At 33.7% G+C, this 15,988-nt stretch overlaps 1 protein-coding gene, 1 non-coding gene and 1 pseudogene across 3 annotated transcripts; 2 read left to right on the forward strand and 1 right to left on the reverse strand.

Moving 5' to 3' along the window:
- The first annotated feature begins 5,525 nt into the window (after nucleotides 1–5,525).
- Nucleotides 5,526–5,599, forward strand: TRNAI-UAU (transfer RNA isoleucine (anticodon UAU)). Its single transcript has one exon. It is a non-coding gene; the product is annotated as a tRNA-Ile (tRNA).
- Nucleotides 5,600–6,914: 1,315 nt separating this feature from the next.
- Nucleotides 6,915–9,359, forward strand: LOC143531043 (protein IQ-DOMAIN 10-like). The gene is made up of 4 exons (XM_077026433.1): nucleotides 6,915–7,058; nucleotides 7,831–8,058; nucleotides 8,375–8,488; nucleotides 9,108–9,359. Exons 1-4 carry the CDS (start codon nucleotides 6,984–6,986, stop codon nucleotides 9,357–9,359), a joined length of 669 nt encoding a protein of 222 aa, XP_076882548.1. The 5' UTR covers nucleotides 6,915–6,983.
- Nucleotides 9,360–12,307: 2,948 nt separating this feature from the next.
- LOC143530999 (transcription factor TCP4-like) lies at nucleotides 12,308–14,372 on the reverse strand (annotated as a pseudogene). Its single transcript, XR_013134948.1, has 2 exons — nucleotides 13,043–14,372; nucleotides 12,308–12,954 (listed from the first exon to the last, which is right to left on the reverse strand). The product of XR_013134948.1 is annotated as a transcription factor TCP4-like (transcript).
- Between the last annotated feature and the right edge of the window lie 1,616 nt (nucleotides 14,373–15,988).

Here is a 15,988-nt window from a genome sequence, read left to right on the forward strand (position 1 = left end):
CTACATCTACACTCTCTCTCACAATTCGCCATGAATTTCGTACTCTTTTTTTTTTATTTTCTTTCGTTCTTGTTTGTTATATTATATAGGGGTAAAGGTGACAACAACTTTCATGCCCACAAATACAAACCATGCCATGCTTAATTTGTTATCATAATAAAATCATAAATAGTGCGTTATCTATTCAGATTTGTGTAGTATATATAGGTTTATAACCTAGTAAGTTTAATAAAACATCCTTAATTTATATGTTTATTATTGTATATTTAAGAGAAAAAAATAGTAGTAGGGCACAACTTTAACTTGTGTATGATACTCTTAATTAACTTTTTAGAGTTAATAGTATTAAGATGCTTTCTTGTTTTAACGAGCACTCACTCGATGTAATTTTAGCACATTAATCTCCTTAAGCATGTAAAGAAACATGAACAGTCATGATACAAAATTTTGATGTATGTTAGGGTGTTGTCAACATGACAATTTTGGCACGGATATTGGTAATTCATGTTTTATACCTGATAAGAAAAACTGTGTTTCATCTTTAGCACTTATCCTGATAAATATCGAGTATACATGCTAGTTCATTAAATATTATCTCTGTTGAGATTTCCAAATACATTTATCTTTGCTTTAACTTTTATATAATTTTATTACGCAAGTAAAATACAAATGTAAAACTAAAAAACAATGAATTCGTAAATTATTATATTATCAAAGAACAGAAAAAAAAATGTTTACGAAATGATTCAGATAAAATTTATGCATGTTTCGGGTAATTGGGTCGAGTATCACGTGACACCATATCCATTCCATACCACTTAAATTTTTAAAAATATTCTCATAATCGTTCACCCGAGTGTTTTGGATTCACCTAGCTGCATTCGGATTTCCTCTGCAATTCCTAATTAAAGTCGTCACACTTGTTTATAGAATGCATATATTTATGAAAAAAGAATATTAAAAATTATATGTTGCCTCTTAATATTATCAAGTTTTGATAAAGTGACGTTTAACTTTTTAGCACAAAAGAATTGTATAATTTTAGTTTGGCGAATTTAAGTATAAGGAGACAAGGAGTCATTATTTTAAATATTTATTATTTTCATAGATTTATAATTTAATTTAGTCGTAGGGCGTTAATGTAACTAAATTGGATTCAGAAACTTCTGGTGTTTTTTAACATGTTTAAGAACTTTAATATCTAATAAGTTGAGCGAATTTTAACATAAAAATTAAAAAAACTATACTGGCTTTTTATAATACCAGCCTACTTTTTACCCATTAATACTACCTTAAAGCTAAATATTGTGCAACACTTTATATCAGTTTTACTTTATAGAATAACATCAATCGTCATTGTCCTTATAAAGCAATTTTATACACGATTATAACTCATGTGATATCTATTAATTCGAATATTTGTTTCATATTCATTTTATCTGATACTTAATTTTTCTACGTATAATTTATCCTTTTTAGTTTTAGTTTTTCCCTTAAATATTTTCAAAATGACAAATGGCAACGGATTTTTCAATTTTGGTGGTGATATCGATATTTGATAGTTAATTAGTTATTGGTGACGTATAAATCAGCTTACTTGACAAAGAGTAATTGTCAATAAGGTTTTATCTAAACCTTCTTTATAGTGAACAACATCAAACATACGGGAATGAGCTTAGACATGTGGGTTGTGATATATACACATATTTGAAATAGCGTTTATGTGATGGCTACCACAAGAACAAGAGGCAACCACGCCGTAATGCATCCAGACATTATGGGTAATATTCACGCTTGTAAATTATAACGCATACGAAAGTCTAATTATAATAATTGCTCTCTCTAGTTTGAGTTCTAACATGACCTCCACTTGAAGTGACACACCTTTGAACTATGCATAATCAGACACGTAGTGGCATTATATTTTGAAATTTATTCACGATCATTATAGCGCAGCTTGTTGCACGCTTGCCTTCTGTAATATTTTCTAAGGTTATACTAAGGGGGTGTTTGGGATTCCATCTCCTTTTCACTCCTCCTTATCTCTTTTTTTCATAAGTCACACCTCGCTAACTTATTCTTATCTCCTTATTTATTTACTAAAAACTCCTTTTTAACATTATACCCAAACACCTTAACTCCTTATCTCCTTTTGCAAAAAGCTAATAAGGAGATAAAGAGATCTAAATGGAATCCCAAACATGCCCTAAGGTTAACGCCTTAACATTTATAAAGTGCACGTCTATGAAGATTCGTTCACCGTATGAGACATGCGTGTCAGGTGATGCATCATTCATGGGAATGGCACCATCCACAACTTACTTAGATACACCTTAAAAAAAAACCATAATAGAATATCAAATATGTGTTCAAATAAATCTAGGGTTCTAGCCTTGGTTTTGACCCAGGATACTTATTTGTATTGATCGAGTTTGGATGCACACGACCACAATATAGGAAGAGCATAACCACTTCATTTAATTTAAGTATCGTCATGCTATATGTTTAGGTTCGTGCCCAATAGTATAAGAAAACCACATCGTTCAAGACAATTTAATATCACTATAGTCTGAAAATTTTTATTTGGACTGAACATAGTGGACTCTCATAAATAATATAATATGAGGATACATTGTATTGCACATCTGTAATATTTTCTCACCAGATTAGGCGTGTGCTTCATAACAAGTGCTCGATAAGAAGCGTAAGATGAACCATTTCTAGGAATGCATTAACTTGTATCTCACAAACATATGATTTTGTAAATAAAGGACCAAGGATGATCTCAAAGGATTGTTTTATGTCTTACGCCCCCTTAACCAACTGAGCTACACGGTGGGGACACGTACAATCTTATCTTGATATTTGGATATTCGTTCTTGCATGTCTCCTCGGAGTGTAAATCAAGGGCTTGTTTCTCGAGGTATAGCCTGATATCTGTTTTTGTTTAAACTTGGTCGTAGAATATTCAATAGATATTAGCAATCTGTCTGGGCATAACACAAAATATCATACGAGCTAAAAATATATCATTAATTTTTTCAATATTAAAAAATTGTTATGTATATAAAAGAAAGATCATAAATACAATGGTTATTGTTTCTCAATCGTCTTTCCTAAAATTAGTTTATGTACATAATAAAATTACACTGGTATATGTAAACGGTACAAAAATAAAGATCATATTAGTTTGATTGTTTTTTTTATATACATAGCATACACAATTGTACATAAATATAAAATTTTAAATTATGATTCCTTAATGAAAACTTTAGTAACGTGGATTTGTTATGATCTTCTCCTTACACGTGCATATAAACCGAATCACCTTTTTATAGAAGACATTACATGATTCATAAAAAATTAGTTAACTTTTACGACAGTGTCATTTAACAAAAATTGATGTATTTACACGTTGAAGAGGAGTTGAGAGACAGACATAACGGTCATAATGACTATTGCACGCATACCAGTTCACGAATAATCATTTGATTTAAGTTTTCTCAAATGTTAATCATCAACATATGATTAATAGAGTTCATTACCTAGAAGAAATATTTGTCTTACTAATATCATTCTTGAAAGATAATCCTCATTTTCGTGCTACACATATCATTTCAAAAGTTGAATTCAAAATACCGTTTACATTAATTGTCGTCAAGACTCAAAGTTGATTAATAGATACAAAATTCGTATCAAAATTTCATCTCCAAGTACTTTTAAGTTGTCATTGGAATGATTCAGGATTGAGATCAACTCGTAGGAGTATGTAGTTGTGTACTCCGCATCTTCAAACCCATATTGTAACTTGAATGAAAATCTATTTAGTTTATTTGTGAGCTGAAATTCGAATTCCATTCATATTTTCTAAAAGTATTTAACTAATTTGGTTAATTATATATTTAACTTCGCATATATAACTACTTTGATTTATCCTCCATCCAAAATAATTTGAAGATTTTAACAATACACAAATCGATATAAAAACATATTGTATGAACCAGTATTTTATAAAAGTTGTTAATGTAAAATGTCACTATCTTATAAGAATAAAAAAAAGCTAATAAATTAAACATAGGTAAGATTGAAAATTGATAACATTCAATGGGCATCACCAAATCTTGATATATGCAAGGTTGATGGATTCGGCTTTCCAAAATGGACCCACATTGGCCATCTCTACCTTTAAAAGTAGATAATAACAAAACCAAAACCTCTTCTATTGATTTAAGTTAAAGATTTTGTTGGATATCCCAATTGACAACCCAACTAAACCATCTACTAATAGGATTCTTTTTTTCTCCATCAAATATTTCTAAGATTCTATAAATTAGTATGTGTTTGATACCCTTTTCAATAATCTCACTCATTCTGTATTATAAAATTGTATCTTATACACGATTTTATATTTATCACGCACCTGATTACCTATTATCCATCTGGCATACAGGTTGTTTCACAAGTATCGAAAATCCTCTTTTATAAACTTATGTGGTTAAGAATATATGTTGATATGAAACCTCAAATACAGTTTTATTTGTTTTAAAATATCAAGTACTTATTGTGATTCTTCCTTCTCACACACAAACTCTTCACCACTCTCTGGTTATTATTTACTATAATATTAAGAAAAATCTTTAATCATTTTCTTTCTAGCGTACAATTATCATAATTCTAACAAACCAAACACCTTATATAACATTTTTGTCTTTTATGCAAATATATAAAATTTCTACAAATGATAAAACTATTTGAAAAGTGCTTTGTTTGGGAAAAAATAACATATTAATATACTTATTTGTTGATTACAACTTTTTATTTGTACATATACTCATAAATTGACATCTTCAACAAAATAAAACAACGTACAATAAATTATTTGTTGTTGTTCAAACATTGATTGGTACTAGTGTTGAGATGGAGGTTGTTCGTAGCAACCGGTTGTAATAATGACTTGGTTGCCCAAACTTCGATAATTGGATTGATCCCACGTACAAGAAGTATTGTGACACATTAGAACATTTTTTATGGGTAGTATTGAATAGGTTTTAATTATATGAGGGCATTGACGAAGGTGTCAGCCGACTCCTGTTAATTTTTTTTTAATGTGTATATATGTTAAAATATCAATCGACCCCTATAAAATTTTGTCACCACTCCTCTTCCGACACCTGTGAAATTTTTTTCTATGTCCGGTTAGCGTGCAAGAGATAACGGGGTTAGTGTCAAAATTTTGAAAAGTCAAATTTTTTATTTAAAAACAATAATGTGATCAATACTTATATAATCGGTAATCAGCCTTTTAAGACCTAATTTATTTATCTTGGAATACTTTTAAAGCAAAACCATTATGAATAGTTTGACATAGAACAACAAATAAACTGGGAGAAATAAAAATCATTAATAAATGAAAACTAAAACTAGTACATATTATAATTTTGCTCAAAACAGATAAATAAAGATTTCAAAATAACTCTCTTTTGTATAACACATGAGTTCATATTATCAAGATTAAAAGACATCAAGGTCCCGTAGCTCAGTTGGTTAGAGCGTTGGTCTTATGAGCCGAAGGTCGCGGGTTCGAGCCCCGCCGGGACCAAATTTGAAAATTTTGACTTTTTATTGACTTTCTAATTCTTAACGACTCAAATTAGTTCAAATCGTTAAGGTTTCGTTTTCTGTGTAATTTATTATGGTTTGTAGATGGGATTCTCCCAACCAATTTCTGGGTTTGGTGTCAATGTCTGATATTGCCTCAACACCTAAAATCCTCATCCTTTTCTTTCAAATCTTGCTTATAACTTCATTGGTTCTCCTTGTGTCTTTAAGTTTCCAGTTTCTTGTCACAGCGTTGCAGTTGCAGGTGCGACAAATTGTTTCTTAATCTTGTTTTTTTGTGGGTACTTTTCGTGTACTGAATTAGAGTTTAATATTGTTCATTATGTTCATGCTAATGATTTTTAATGGATTACATTATTAAGTCAAGCTTTGACTTTTGATGGTCAGCAGGTTGGTTTGGATTCAAATCTTGCTATTGGTGCATTGACTATATAGAAAGTGCAAGCAAATAGTTGCTTGTTAAAGTCAAAGTTTGACCTTTGGGTTGTTAGTTGATTCTAATTAATGTTCTATAAATAAGCAACTACTTTCGTGTGAACACGCTAAATTTGACTTCGGGTGTCAAATAGGTTGCTCTTAGATTCAAACTCTTTAAAGAAACGGACTACTAGTTTTGACTATAAACAAGCAAATAATTTCTTGTTGTCAAAATTTGACCTTTGGGTTGTTGTTAGATTCTAATTGGCGTTCGTTATGGCCTATGGTTGACGATGTTCTAAATAAGCAACGATTTCCTTGTTCCTATAACTAGAGTGAAGGTTAGGTGTCAAATATGTTGCTATGGTCTAAAGAAACCGATTACTATGTTTGACCAATAACGTGCAAATAATTCCTTGTTAGAGTCAAAATTTGACCTTTCGGTTGTTATCAAATTCCAATTGGTGTTCATTGTGGCCTATGGTTGACAATGTTCTGTAAACAAGCAACTGCTTCCTTGTTCCGATAACTAGAGTCAAATTTGACTTTTGGGTGTCGAATAGGTTTCTCTTATATTTAAACTCGACTAAGGTTTCTACGGTCTAAACTAAAGAAACCGATTTCTAACCTTCATATATTTAAGCAAAAGCTTCAATTTTCCAATAAGTCAAAAATTAATGTTTTTTTTTTTTGGTGTCAAATAGGTTGCTTGTAAACTCAAGTTTGACTATAAGTCTATAAGGTACTATTTCAATATAGAACTAGATGTATACTTTATGATTACAGTTTAAACACATTGTTAGATCTAAATACATATTGACATCATATGAATACATCAAGAGGAACCTACAAGGCTGCAACTTTTAGCTATAAATGTTTTCAATCAAGTTTCTAATAAAAAAATGATCCTTTTGTGCTAGTTTTCGACTCCGTTTTATCAACTACAAATGGGCTTGTGGGCTTGGCTTAAGAGGATAGCTGGCAATAAGAGAAAGAAGGGTAACAAACCCAAAAAACTTGAGGTAACACCACATATATGTGGCTTATTCGGACACATCATCATCTGATCCTTGATATTTAGGTTGGGAGGGGGGTAGGGGACCTGTTTTCTAAAACTGTTTCTGTGTAGTTACTGCATTATGATTCTTTAATACATTGTGAGTTGCCTTCTTTATTGTGTTCCCTGAGTTAAAAAGGACAACATATATGTTTTTGACTTTGAGAAGTCAAATTCACTGCTTTTCAAATTATTATCACAAATTTTCTGCTTGTACTGTCTGTCATAATCAATTCTGTTATCATTTATGTCATCAAAACCAGTACCATGCGTATAAATTTTCAAACTAAAAGCAGTTAGTTATTCCTTAAAAGTCAAACCACCATTCTTGGTAAATATTTCAAAGTAGCAACACAACACCACAATTCCAAGAATCTGAATGACCCAAAAAACTTTTATTCCAAATCTTGTTGTGTTATTCAATTCCGGGCCAAACATGGTTTTTTGGCCCGTTAACACGTTTTTGTCGATTTCATCAATGCATGCATTAATAAATTAATACAAAAAAGGTTTTTTGGCCCGTTAACACGTTTTTGTCGATTTTCATCAATGCATGCATTAATAAATTAATACATTAATACATGAATTACAATTACAATACACTATTATCAAAACAATGAATACTTAATATTCATTTGGAGGGCATATAAAACACCCCAAGAATCTAAATGAGCGAAAAACGTTTATTTAAAAAGGAGAAATCTTGATGATTTATTTTTGTATATAATCAAATTTAGGCGAAAAAGTCCAGAAATTCTCTGCAAGTGGCTTCAAAATCTAAGGCATTAATAGAGGCTAATGCTTTTAATAATCAAGCTTCAAGTGCACTTGATAGAATTCATTTTTGGAGCAAAATACAGTTGGAACTAAGAACGCGTCGACTCCGTGTGGTCAAAGAAAGCCGATTAAAGCAAAAGAACCTTCAAAATAAGTTGAAAACTGAGTCCAAGATTCATGAACTAGAGGTATACTACCAACTTGAGTTCTGGAATTAATTGTTGAGATCTTGACAAGTCAAGGAATCTTGCAAAATTAAAGAGATTTTTAATAAAATTTATTAGCATTCATTTCAAACATTGTTGGATATATCCATTGCAACTGCCCTTATTGTAAGGTAAACTTCCATGCTTCCTGTGGTCCGGTTAATGCATTTGGTGCGCGCCTTCCCTATGGCCTAATGGTAGCCCGTTTGACTTTAAAATGTCGCAAAATGGTCCCTTATGCTCGGATTATCATACATTTATGTCAAGCCCTGAAATATATTATGATGATTTTCAATAGGCTGAATGGTGTGGTGGAACTGAGTCAATGGAAGTTATAGTTTCCAAGATACAGCAGAGAGAGGAAGCCACCAATAAACGTGAACGAGCCATGGCGTACGCTTTCTCACACCAGGTATGGGTTTTTTTGATCAGGTTGGTTAACGGGTCAAAGCATGTCTGGGTTGAAACGGGCCACTTTTAAATGCTGTGAAAACAAGCCAGATCGGGTCAAAATAAGTTAATTATGATTACGATGTTGATTGTGATGAATACATTAAAAGTAGGCCCGTGACTTTCAACTCGTTTGATATGTTCGCCTTCAAACTATATATTAATCTGGCCCTTTCGTAAAGTCACTCACTTTTATTAGGCGTTCCAATCTTGTGAAATTTTTTTAATAAATGTTTAATTTTTATAATATGTGAGACAAATAATACATATATGAATCTTGGTTACTACTTAGTGATTTATCTTTTTCTAATGTGACTTAAATTAAACAATTATAAAACTTGGTTATTATTTACTGAATATTTTTCTTTTAACACGTACTTCAAGTTAAATTGAAAAACATAATCACTAAATAAAAACCAGTATTAATATATACTTCATGACTCGCTTAATTTAAAAAAAAAACAAACTAAACATTTATAAAGAATGTCACAAGACTGTAACACCTAATGAAAATTGAGTAACTTTATAACAACAAAATTTTGAGAACGACACGTATTGATATGTTGGGTTTTGGTGTCAAGTGGAGGGTGAGCTCTAACCGATATTTCGGTCAAGCATATTATGATATAAGCAAAGAAAGCTGGGGTTGGAGTTGGATGGAGAGATGGATCGCGGTGTGCCCGTGGGAGACCCGAGTCATTGCCCGGCCCATCACCTCAACTCGGGCAGCACAACCAGGTAAAAAGATAAAGCATGCAAAAACAAAGATGGTAGTTGCTGTGAAACAGCATAAAGTTACTGAAAAAAAAAGGTACAACCAAAGCAAGCAATAGTACTTGTACTTCTTAAGCTCATGCTAAACTCATACATGATACATTTACCAAAGCTTAGAAATCAAGATTTTCATCATGCAAGATGGCATCCTGTTCAATGTACAAGTTCTACTGCACATAGCACAAGTCACTGACTGCATATTAGTTGGTACATTTTTTAAATATTTTACCATTGGGAATGGGATTGTGACAAGCATATTATATTAAGTTTGTAAGGTGTTACATGACATATCCTTTTCACCTGAACATCATGGGGTATGATTGTTAATATATTATAATGTTTTATTTCATTAAGTTGATTAAAAAATAGTTGCCGCACTTTGCTTGGATTTTCTTTTCTGATAGTAGCCAATTGAATTATATTTTATAAATAATACTAGTTTTTTAACCATTTTTGTAGTAAAATAGCTTTCTTGCCATGTGAAGAGGTAGGTCCCAGCAGAGCCCAGTTGGACCCGCAAGACTCACCTTGAAGAGGGACGTATGCGCAAAGACCAACTGGTTCCGCAGGACTCACCATGCTCAGAGAGATGAAGACCTTACGCGCAGTACGCAAGCTGTTCCCGCAGGAAAAGCCTCCCAATGGTGAAGTACCCCGCCTGTTCCCGCAGCTGCGGATACAAGCCATCAGGGAAGGCTACCCGCACTAATAGCAAGGCTACACGCACAAGGCACTAACTCTCAATAATTCAGTAATGTCACCTGAAGAAGGAATGAGCAAGGCGGGAATACTCCCGCCCAAATGAGCCAGTCCGTACGCTTCTGGAGGATCTTTTGTACTATACCTGCCAAGATATGGATAACATAGACAAGATCTGACCAAAGCAGCCCATGAACCAATCACAGGGTGACAGCTCACTGACAACAGTACGACGAGCAGCACGCTCTAGTACTTAATGTCACTATCAGCCGCTGCCTACTCACCAACCCTCATCGTGGCACGTACATAGCCTGCAGTTGGTGGAAAAGGAATAGTACACGGCCGGCCATGTCACTATCAGCCGCTGCCTACCCACCAACCACCAGCACGGCACGTGCGTAGCCCACAGTTGGTAGAAAAGGAATATTATACAGCTGGCTGTACCTGCTTGGAAACCTACCTTCGGCTATAAATACTCCAACACCTTGAAACGGTATCACATCTTATCATATACTATCTTATACCATCACATATCTTATCTGCTCTAGCTATTTCTCTTAATATACGTTTATATTCAGAGCAATCTAGTCTGATTCTCACGCCGGAGGGTGGTCATAAGGAGGTACCCCCTCCTTCTCAGTGACGAGCTCACGGTGTCTGTTTTGCAGGTTATCAGAAGAATAACCATCTTTGCCGGACCTAACCCTCGTGGGAAACATCTACTTGACTCTAAGATTATCCGTAATCTGCCGGGGTCACTTGGTGTTTCTTCACCATGATTAGTGTTGTCTTTACTTAATTAAAAAAATATTAATCAGAGTACTGTTACACGTAATGGTCTTAAGTATTCTAAAAGGTCAGTTGTTCTTTTTGGACAACATCCCTCTGACCCAACCAAACAATTTATAATTTTAAAAAATGATTAGCCAAGTATTAAAAAAGAATATCCATCACATTCATGAGTTGGATGTGGGTTATATTATATTTGAATAATTTGGTTATGATTCAAAAAAGGATGTAGAAAAATATTTCCATATAATAATTTAACTTTCAAATGTTTTTTTAATTGCTATTTGTATATTTATATTGATTTATTATTCATGCACAACAATAAAATTATGACAATACCAGCAATTACTACATTTTACATCAAGAGCCATACTTATAAATGGGGGCTATGTCAAAGATTTTTCTTAGCAATCCATTTATTCTTCACTCATTAATAATCACCATTTTTCATATCTAAATAGTCATACTATTTAGTTTTTCTATGATATAAATATATATATACTAAGTTATATTTTAATAGACTAAATACTATTTTTAATATGATGTAAATTAATAAAAATAAACTATATCTGCATAGACTATTGATAAAATTGTGATATAAATATGGTAAACTAAATAATACAAATATTATTATTATTATTATTATTATTATTTGTTCTATATTAATTTATTAGATGTCTATATCACTAAGTTGTGACAATCATTGCAATTAGTGCATTTTACATCAAATTATGGAACAAGATTCAACCTCAAGCATAGAGCCTTATTTACCCAAGATCCAAAAAACAACTTTTTATACATTAAAGAATTTTCTCAAGTAGATAACTTCTAAGGTTATCAACAATACTTAAAAACAACCCATTTATATTTTAGTTGATCATCTTGCTTAAAATTTTTTTGGCTTAGTTTCTAAATGGAAAATACTAGACAATTAATAGCCTTTTGTTCTATGAGTTGTCTTCATCAACCTACAAGCAATAGTCACCATCTCCATATGAGACAATTTTTGTGTGTTCTAAAAATTGATTTTAGTTTTATAATTGACAGAGATTTGCAGAGTAGGGGACCACAAGCCAGAAGAAGTACCAAAATTTTTATTTATTGAGCAAGGGAGTTCCCTCCATAACTAAAGCCTTGCAAATTCCATTGTTGATTTGGTTGGGTAGTTAGTTGTACCATTAAGTACCATTCATAATGCACATATCCTTACTCTTCTACCTTAATCATTTAACAAATTCTTGAAATTTAGACTAAAATTCAAGAAATGATAATCTAGAGACACTTGAATGAAAAAGCCACAAAAGGGTATTTAGCTTTATCAAAAAAAGAATTAGATTCTAACCTTTTTCTTGCAACATGGGATTTTGGCAAAAAGCACAATCAAATTCTAAAAACAAACATCAACTAGATGAAGCTTTTCAAGATTTCAACTTGCCAAAATATAAAACAAAGCTTTAACATAAAAATTTAATGGCACATGGAACTTTCAAGATCAAAAACACATACACATTTCAATATCAAATGTAAATTATCACCCGAAATTGTTTGAAAACGACGTATCACCGATGTGGCTCCCAGAAATGCGAGCATCCAGCCAACGCCAACGATGGAGATGTTAGAAAATGAAACCACCCATCATGTTCCATTAAGGCACACTAATGAAAAGCAAGATTGCAAGATTTGGGAAAAAAGAGACAGCTTTTTAAACCCCACATCACAACCAAATAAAAATTTTCTAAACAAAGGGAAACATGATGAAACATCCCATTTGCCCCTCTCATGGGTTCAATTTGGAAACCAAAAGCAAATAATGTGCCGGTTTGGCCTATATTCGATCCGATTCAACTAATTCTATATCATCATCAAAGATTCTTGTCTTACCAGGTTAAGTAAAGAAGAGGGAAGTTAACACAAACAAATTACTTCACCTGTTTTAGCAAGCAGAGTATTTTAATTCTCAATCAAAAGAAGGCAATTAACTTAGTCTCACATACCATGGCCTAAAAACATGAAATCCAGATAACTTAAAGCATGGTTTAGAGCTTAACAAAGAGCTCAAATTAAACATGAAAACTAAATCTTGAAAACCTGAATGAACTCAGCTTTTCCACCATTGAATTATCCCCCCTCCACTTTATAAAAGTTGCCAAATTGCTTCAAATTTTCCTGAAATTAAAGTACACCAATTCATGGATATTAGACTAATATGAACAACAAAATATGTAAAACATGAATAATTGGGAACAACTTTGACCTGTTTGAGGTGGCATCACACTGAATCAATGGTGAGAATCGGAGGAGGCTGACGACGGCCTATCGGATATGCCGTCGTGTTCCTCCTCTTGACCTTGAATTCGCGTAGGAACCCGGAATCCGGAGAACCCGCCCAACCCGGATGGAAACCCGGGCATGGAAGACGGGTGGTGGAACGTTAGGGTCGGGTGTTGATCGATGGCAACGCCTGTGAACGGTGGCGGCGGGTCGATCCAAGCACGAAACGAAGGCGCGGTACTGGACTGAAGGGGTCCCCTCTGAGAATTGTTGTTAAACAATTGATTGTTGGTTGTTTGGGTTTGATTTTGAGCAAACAACGGTTGCAGAAACTGCGTCGTCGGCTGCGAACTGAACACGAATCCAGTCGACGACACCGCGTCTCCACCCCATGTCACCATTCTTTGAAACCCACCAGACTGGTTATCGGGCCAACCCGACCCGTCAAAATACATATTATTGTTATTATTATTATTATTACTGTTATTATCCGCTTGATGCTGGTGGTGGTTTTGCAGAATTGGATCTTGAAACGATTGAAGTGAAAGCCGCAGATCTTGACAACGATTACTACCTCTAGAAAGCAAATCCGAGGGTGGAAAACTCTGATGAAACTGCATACCGGAAGAACTATTATTATTCGCCGGGTTCGAAGAAGCACCCATCGGAAAAAAACGACTTAATCGTATCAGCAATCGAGTCGGAATCAAGTGAAGGAGGCAAAAAGCTTGAATTCTGAGAACTACCCAGTTGATTATCAACAATATTATCATCTGGGTGTTGCTCAAATTGACCCAATTGTTCCGGGTTCTGCTCAAAATTCACAATTGAAGAATTAGGGTTTGCGTTTCTCGCAACCGGAGTTGCAGTGGGTTTCCACGCCGGAAGCTCGGCGAGTTCATCAATGGCGGATTTAGCTTTCTTAATAAGCCAGTCCACAGCTTTACTCGGCCGGTCATACCCAAGCCGGTCTTGTACATCGTAAAACTGTATCGCAGTATGCGCTGACAGCCGTACACGACGGTCTCTTGGACCTTTCGCCGTACAGACTTTACTGTGCCTATCTTTCCGGCCGGTGGACCGTACAATGTGACCACCTTGAACCTCGACAATCTCGCCGCCGGTGTTCCTCAATCTTGACGACCCAGTTGGTTGTTGCTGCTGCTGGAGCTGTTGGCTGTGAAACTGATAACTTTCACCCATTTTTTCCGGTGCATATTCGAAAGAAGATGAATAAGATCGCTTGTTCTGCGGCGGCTGACGTGGCGCCGTACTGCCACCTACTCCGACGTGGGTTTCTTGATTTTGTTGAAGCTGATCATGATGTTGCTGGAGTCCATGAAAGCCACCTATTTGTTGCTGTTGTTGTTTGGTTGAATCCAAGAGTTGTTTGTAAAGATGAAGATGATGATCTCTCTGGGGATCCAGAATCAGACCCTTGTGATTCTCTTCTTCCAGCTTTCTTTAACTCTTTAACAAAATAACATTACAAAGTTTTTATTTTTGATTTTAATCAAGTTCCAAACTTTATCACTAGTCCAAGTTTTATATTTCAAATTATAATATATATAATCAAATCCCATCTCAAAATTGAAAAAAAAAAAAAATAAAAAATGAAAACAAACCCTAGTTTGGAAATTGAGAGAAAAAGAGTTAAACTTAACAAAGGCTAACCCATCTCTCCTGATGTGTAAAATAAAAGGGTGGAATGGAAGAAACAAGGGGGGTTGTAGAGTGAAAGAGGCACCAAATAAATATCAAGAAAGAAAGAAAGAAAGAGGTTTGGAAGGAGGAGGAGGAGGAGGTGGTTTATGTAGGGGGGGGGGGAGGGTGGCTGAGGAAAATAGTGTAGAGATGGAAGGTTGGAAGGAAATAAAGAGGAATATTTACTTTTGTGGGGTCTGCAAGAAATTAGTGTTTGGAGGTTTCTTAAGATATTATATGTTGCTTAATCCAACTTTACAAAATTAGTTTTATTTAACTAAATATCAACTTTATTAGAGAAAATGACTTGAATAATCATTTCGATCACCTTCATTTGTTTCAAGAAATCCTCAAAATAGGGTTATCACACGCACATACCCATATACATGTTCAAATAAAAAGTCTAGTTTGCATAATGAAGCTAAGAAGGATTATAAAAGTGTTGAAAATAAAAAATATATATACCAGGCATATTTATATATAATTTTTTCATATACCATTATTTTAAAAAAAATAGTACACCATAAAATCAATTGTATCAGAGAGGATGTTAGAGTTCATCGAGTTAGAGAGAGGAGAGCAAATGAACTCAGGTACGAGATCGTGAAGATGCTGAGAAGAGGAAACAAAAAATTATGGACAAAAATAACATGTAATAATTTTAGGAAATTGTTTGGTGTGTTTATTATTATTTTTTTTAATTAAAGTTTTGGGAAATTAATGTTGTGTTTATTTTTTGTAGGTAAACCATGAGTTTTAAAATAGTTTTGTAACTGTGTGCATAAAAATAATTAATGGCAACGATTAACTAATAATTTTTGAATTACTCACATTCACATCACAATAACATACTTTTTTTGTAAGACCGAGTGTTATGAATTTAAGGATTCTCGGTCACTATGTCACTGCCACGTATGCAATAAAGTATTAACTAACTAACTAGCTCATAAATCATGTTTAGTGGATGAGCTTTAACTTACCAAGCTTATAATCATTTTGGTTTTTATAAATATATGAATGAAGTATTCTCATTGGTTGAATTTGATTAGGGTCCCACTACCTTAAGCCCTTTTGCTCATTACTGTGTTTTGAGAGGCTGAACGTGGGTTTAGCGCGCATCAACCTTTGATTATAATGGTGGGTTGGGTTATTCATGGTGATATGGTGGGTGTATGGATGAAACCACTCTCATGTATGTAACTTCTACATGATCACTTTTTTTATA

This window comes from Bidens hawaiensis, unplaced genomic scaffold (genome assembly GCF_021521415.1).
Source record: "Bidens hawaiensis isolate Kalapana, Puna unplaced genomic scaffold, B.hawaiensis_p1.1 tig00009070_1, whole genome shotgun sequence".
NCBI classification, from domain to species: Eukaryota; Viridiplantae; Streptophyta; class Magnoliopsida; order Asterales; family Asteraceae; genus Bidens; species Bidens hawaiensis.

What these genes read in the sequence shown, in the direction of transcription:
- LOC143531043 (XM_077026433.1), top strand. Translation starts at nt 6,984, where the DNA reads ATGGGCTTGTGGGCTTGGCTTAAGAGGATAGCTGGCAATAAGAGAAAG. An exon ending in ACAAACCCAAAAAACTTGAG is followed by an intron (nt 7,059 to 7,830) that starts GTAACACCACAT and finishes AATCAAATTTAG; the next exon opens with GCGAAAAAGTCCAGAAATTC. An exon ending in CGTACGCTTTCTCACACCAG is followed by an intron (nt 8,489 to 9,107) that starts GTATGGGTTTTT and finishes TTTGGTGTCAAG; the next exon opens with TGGAGGGTGAGCTCTAACCG.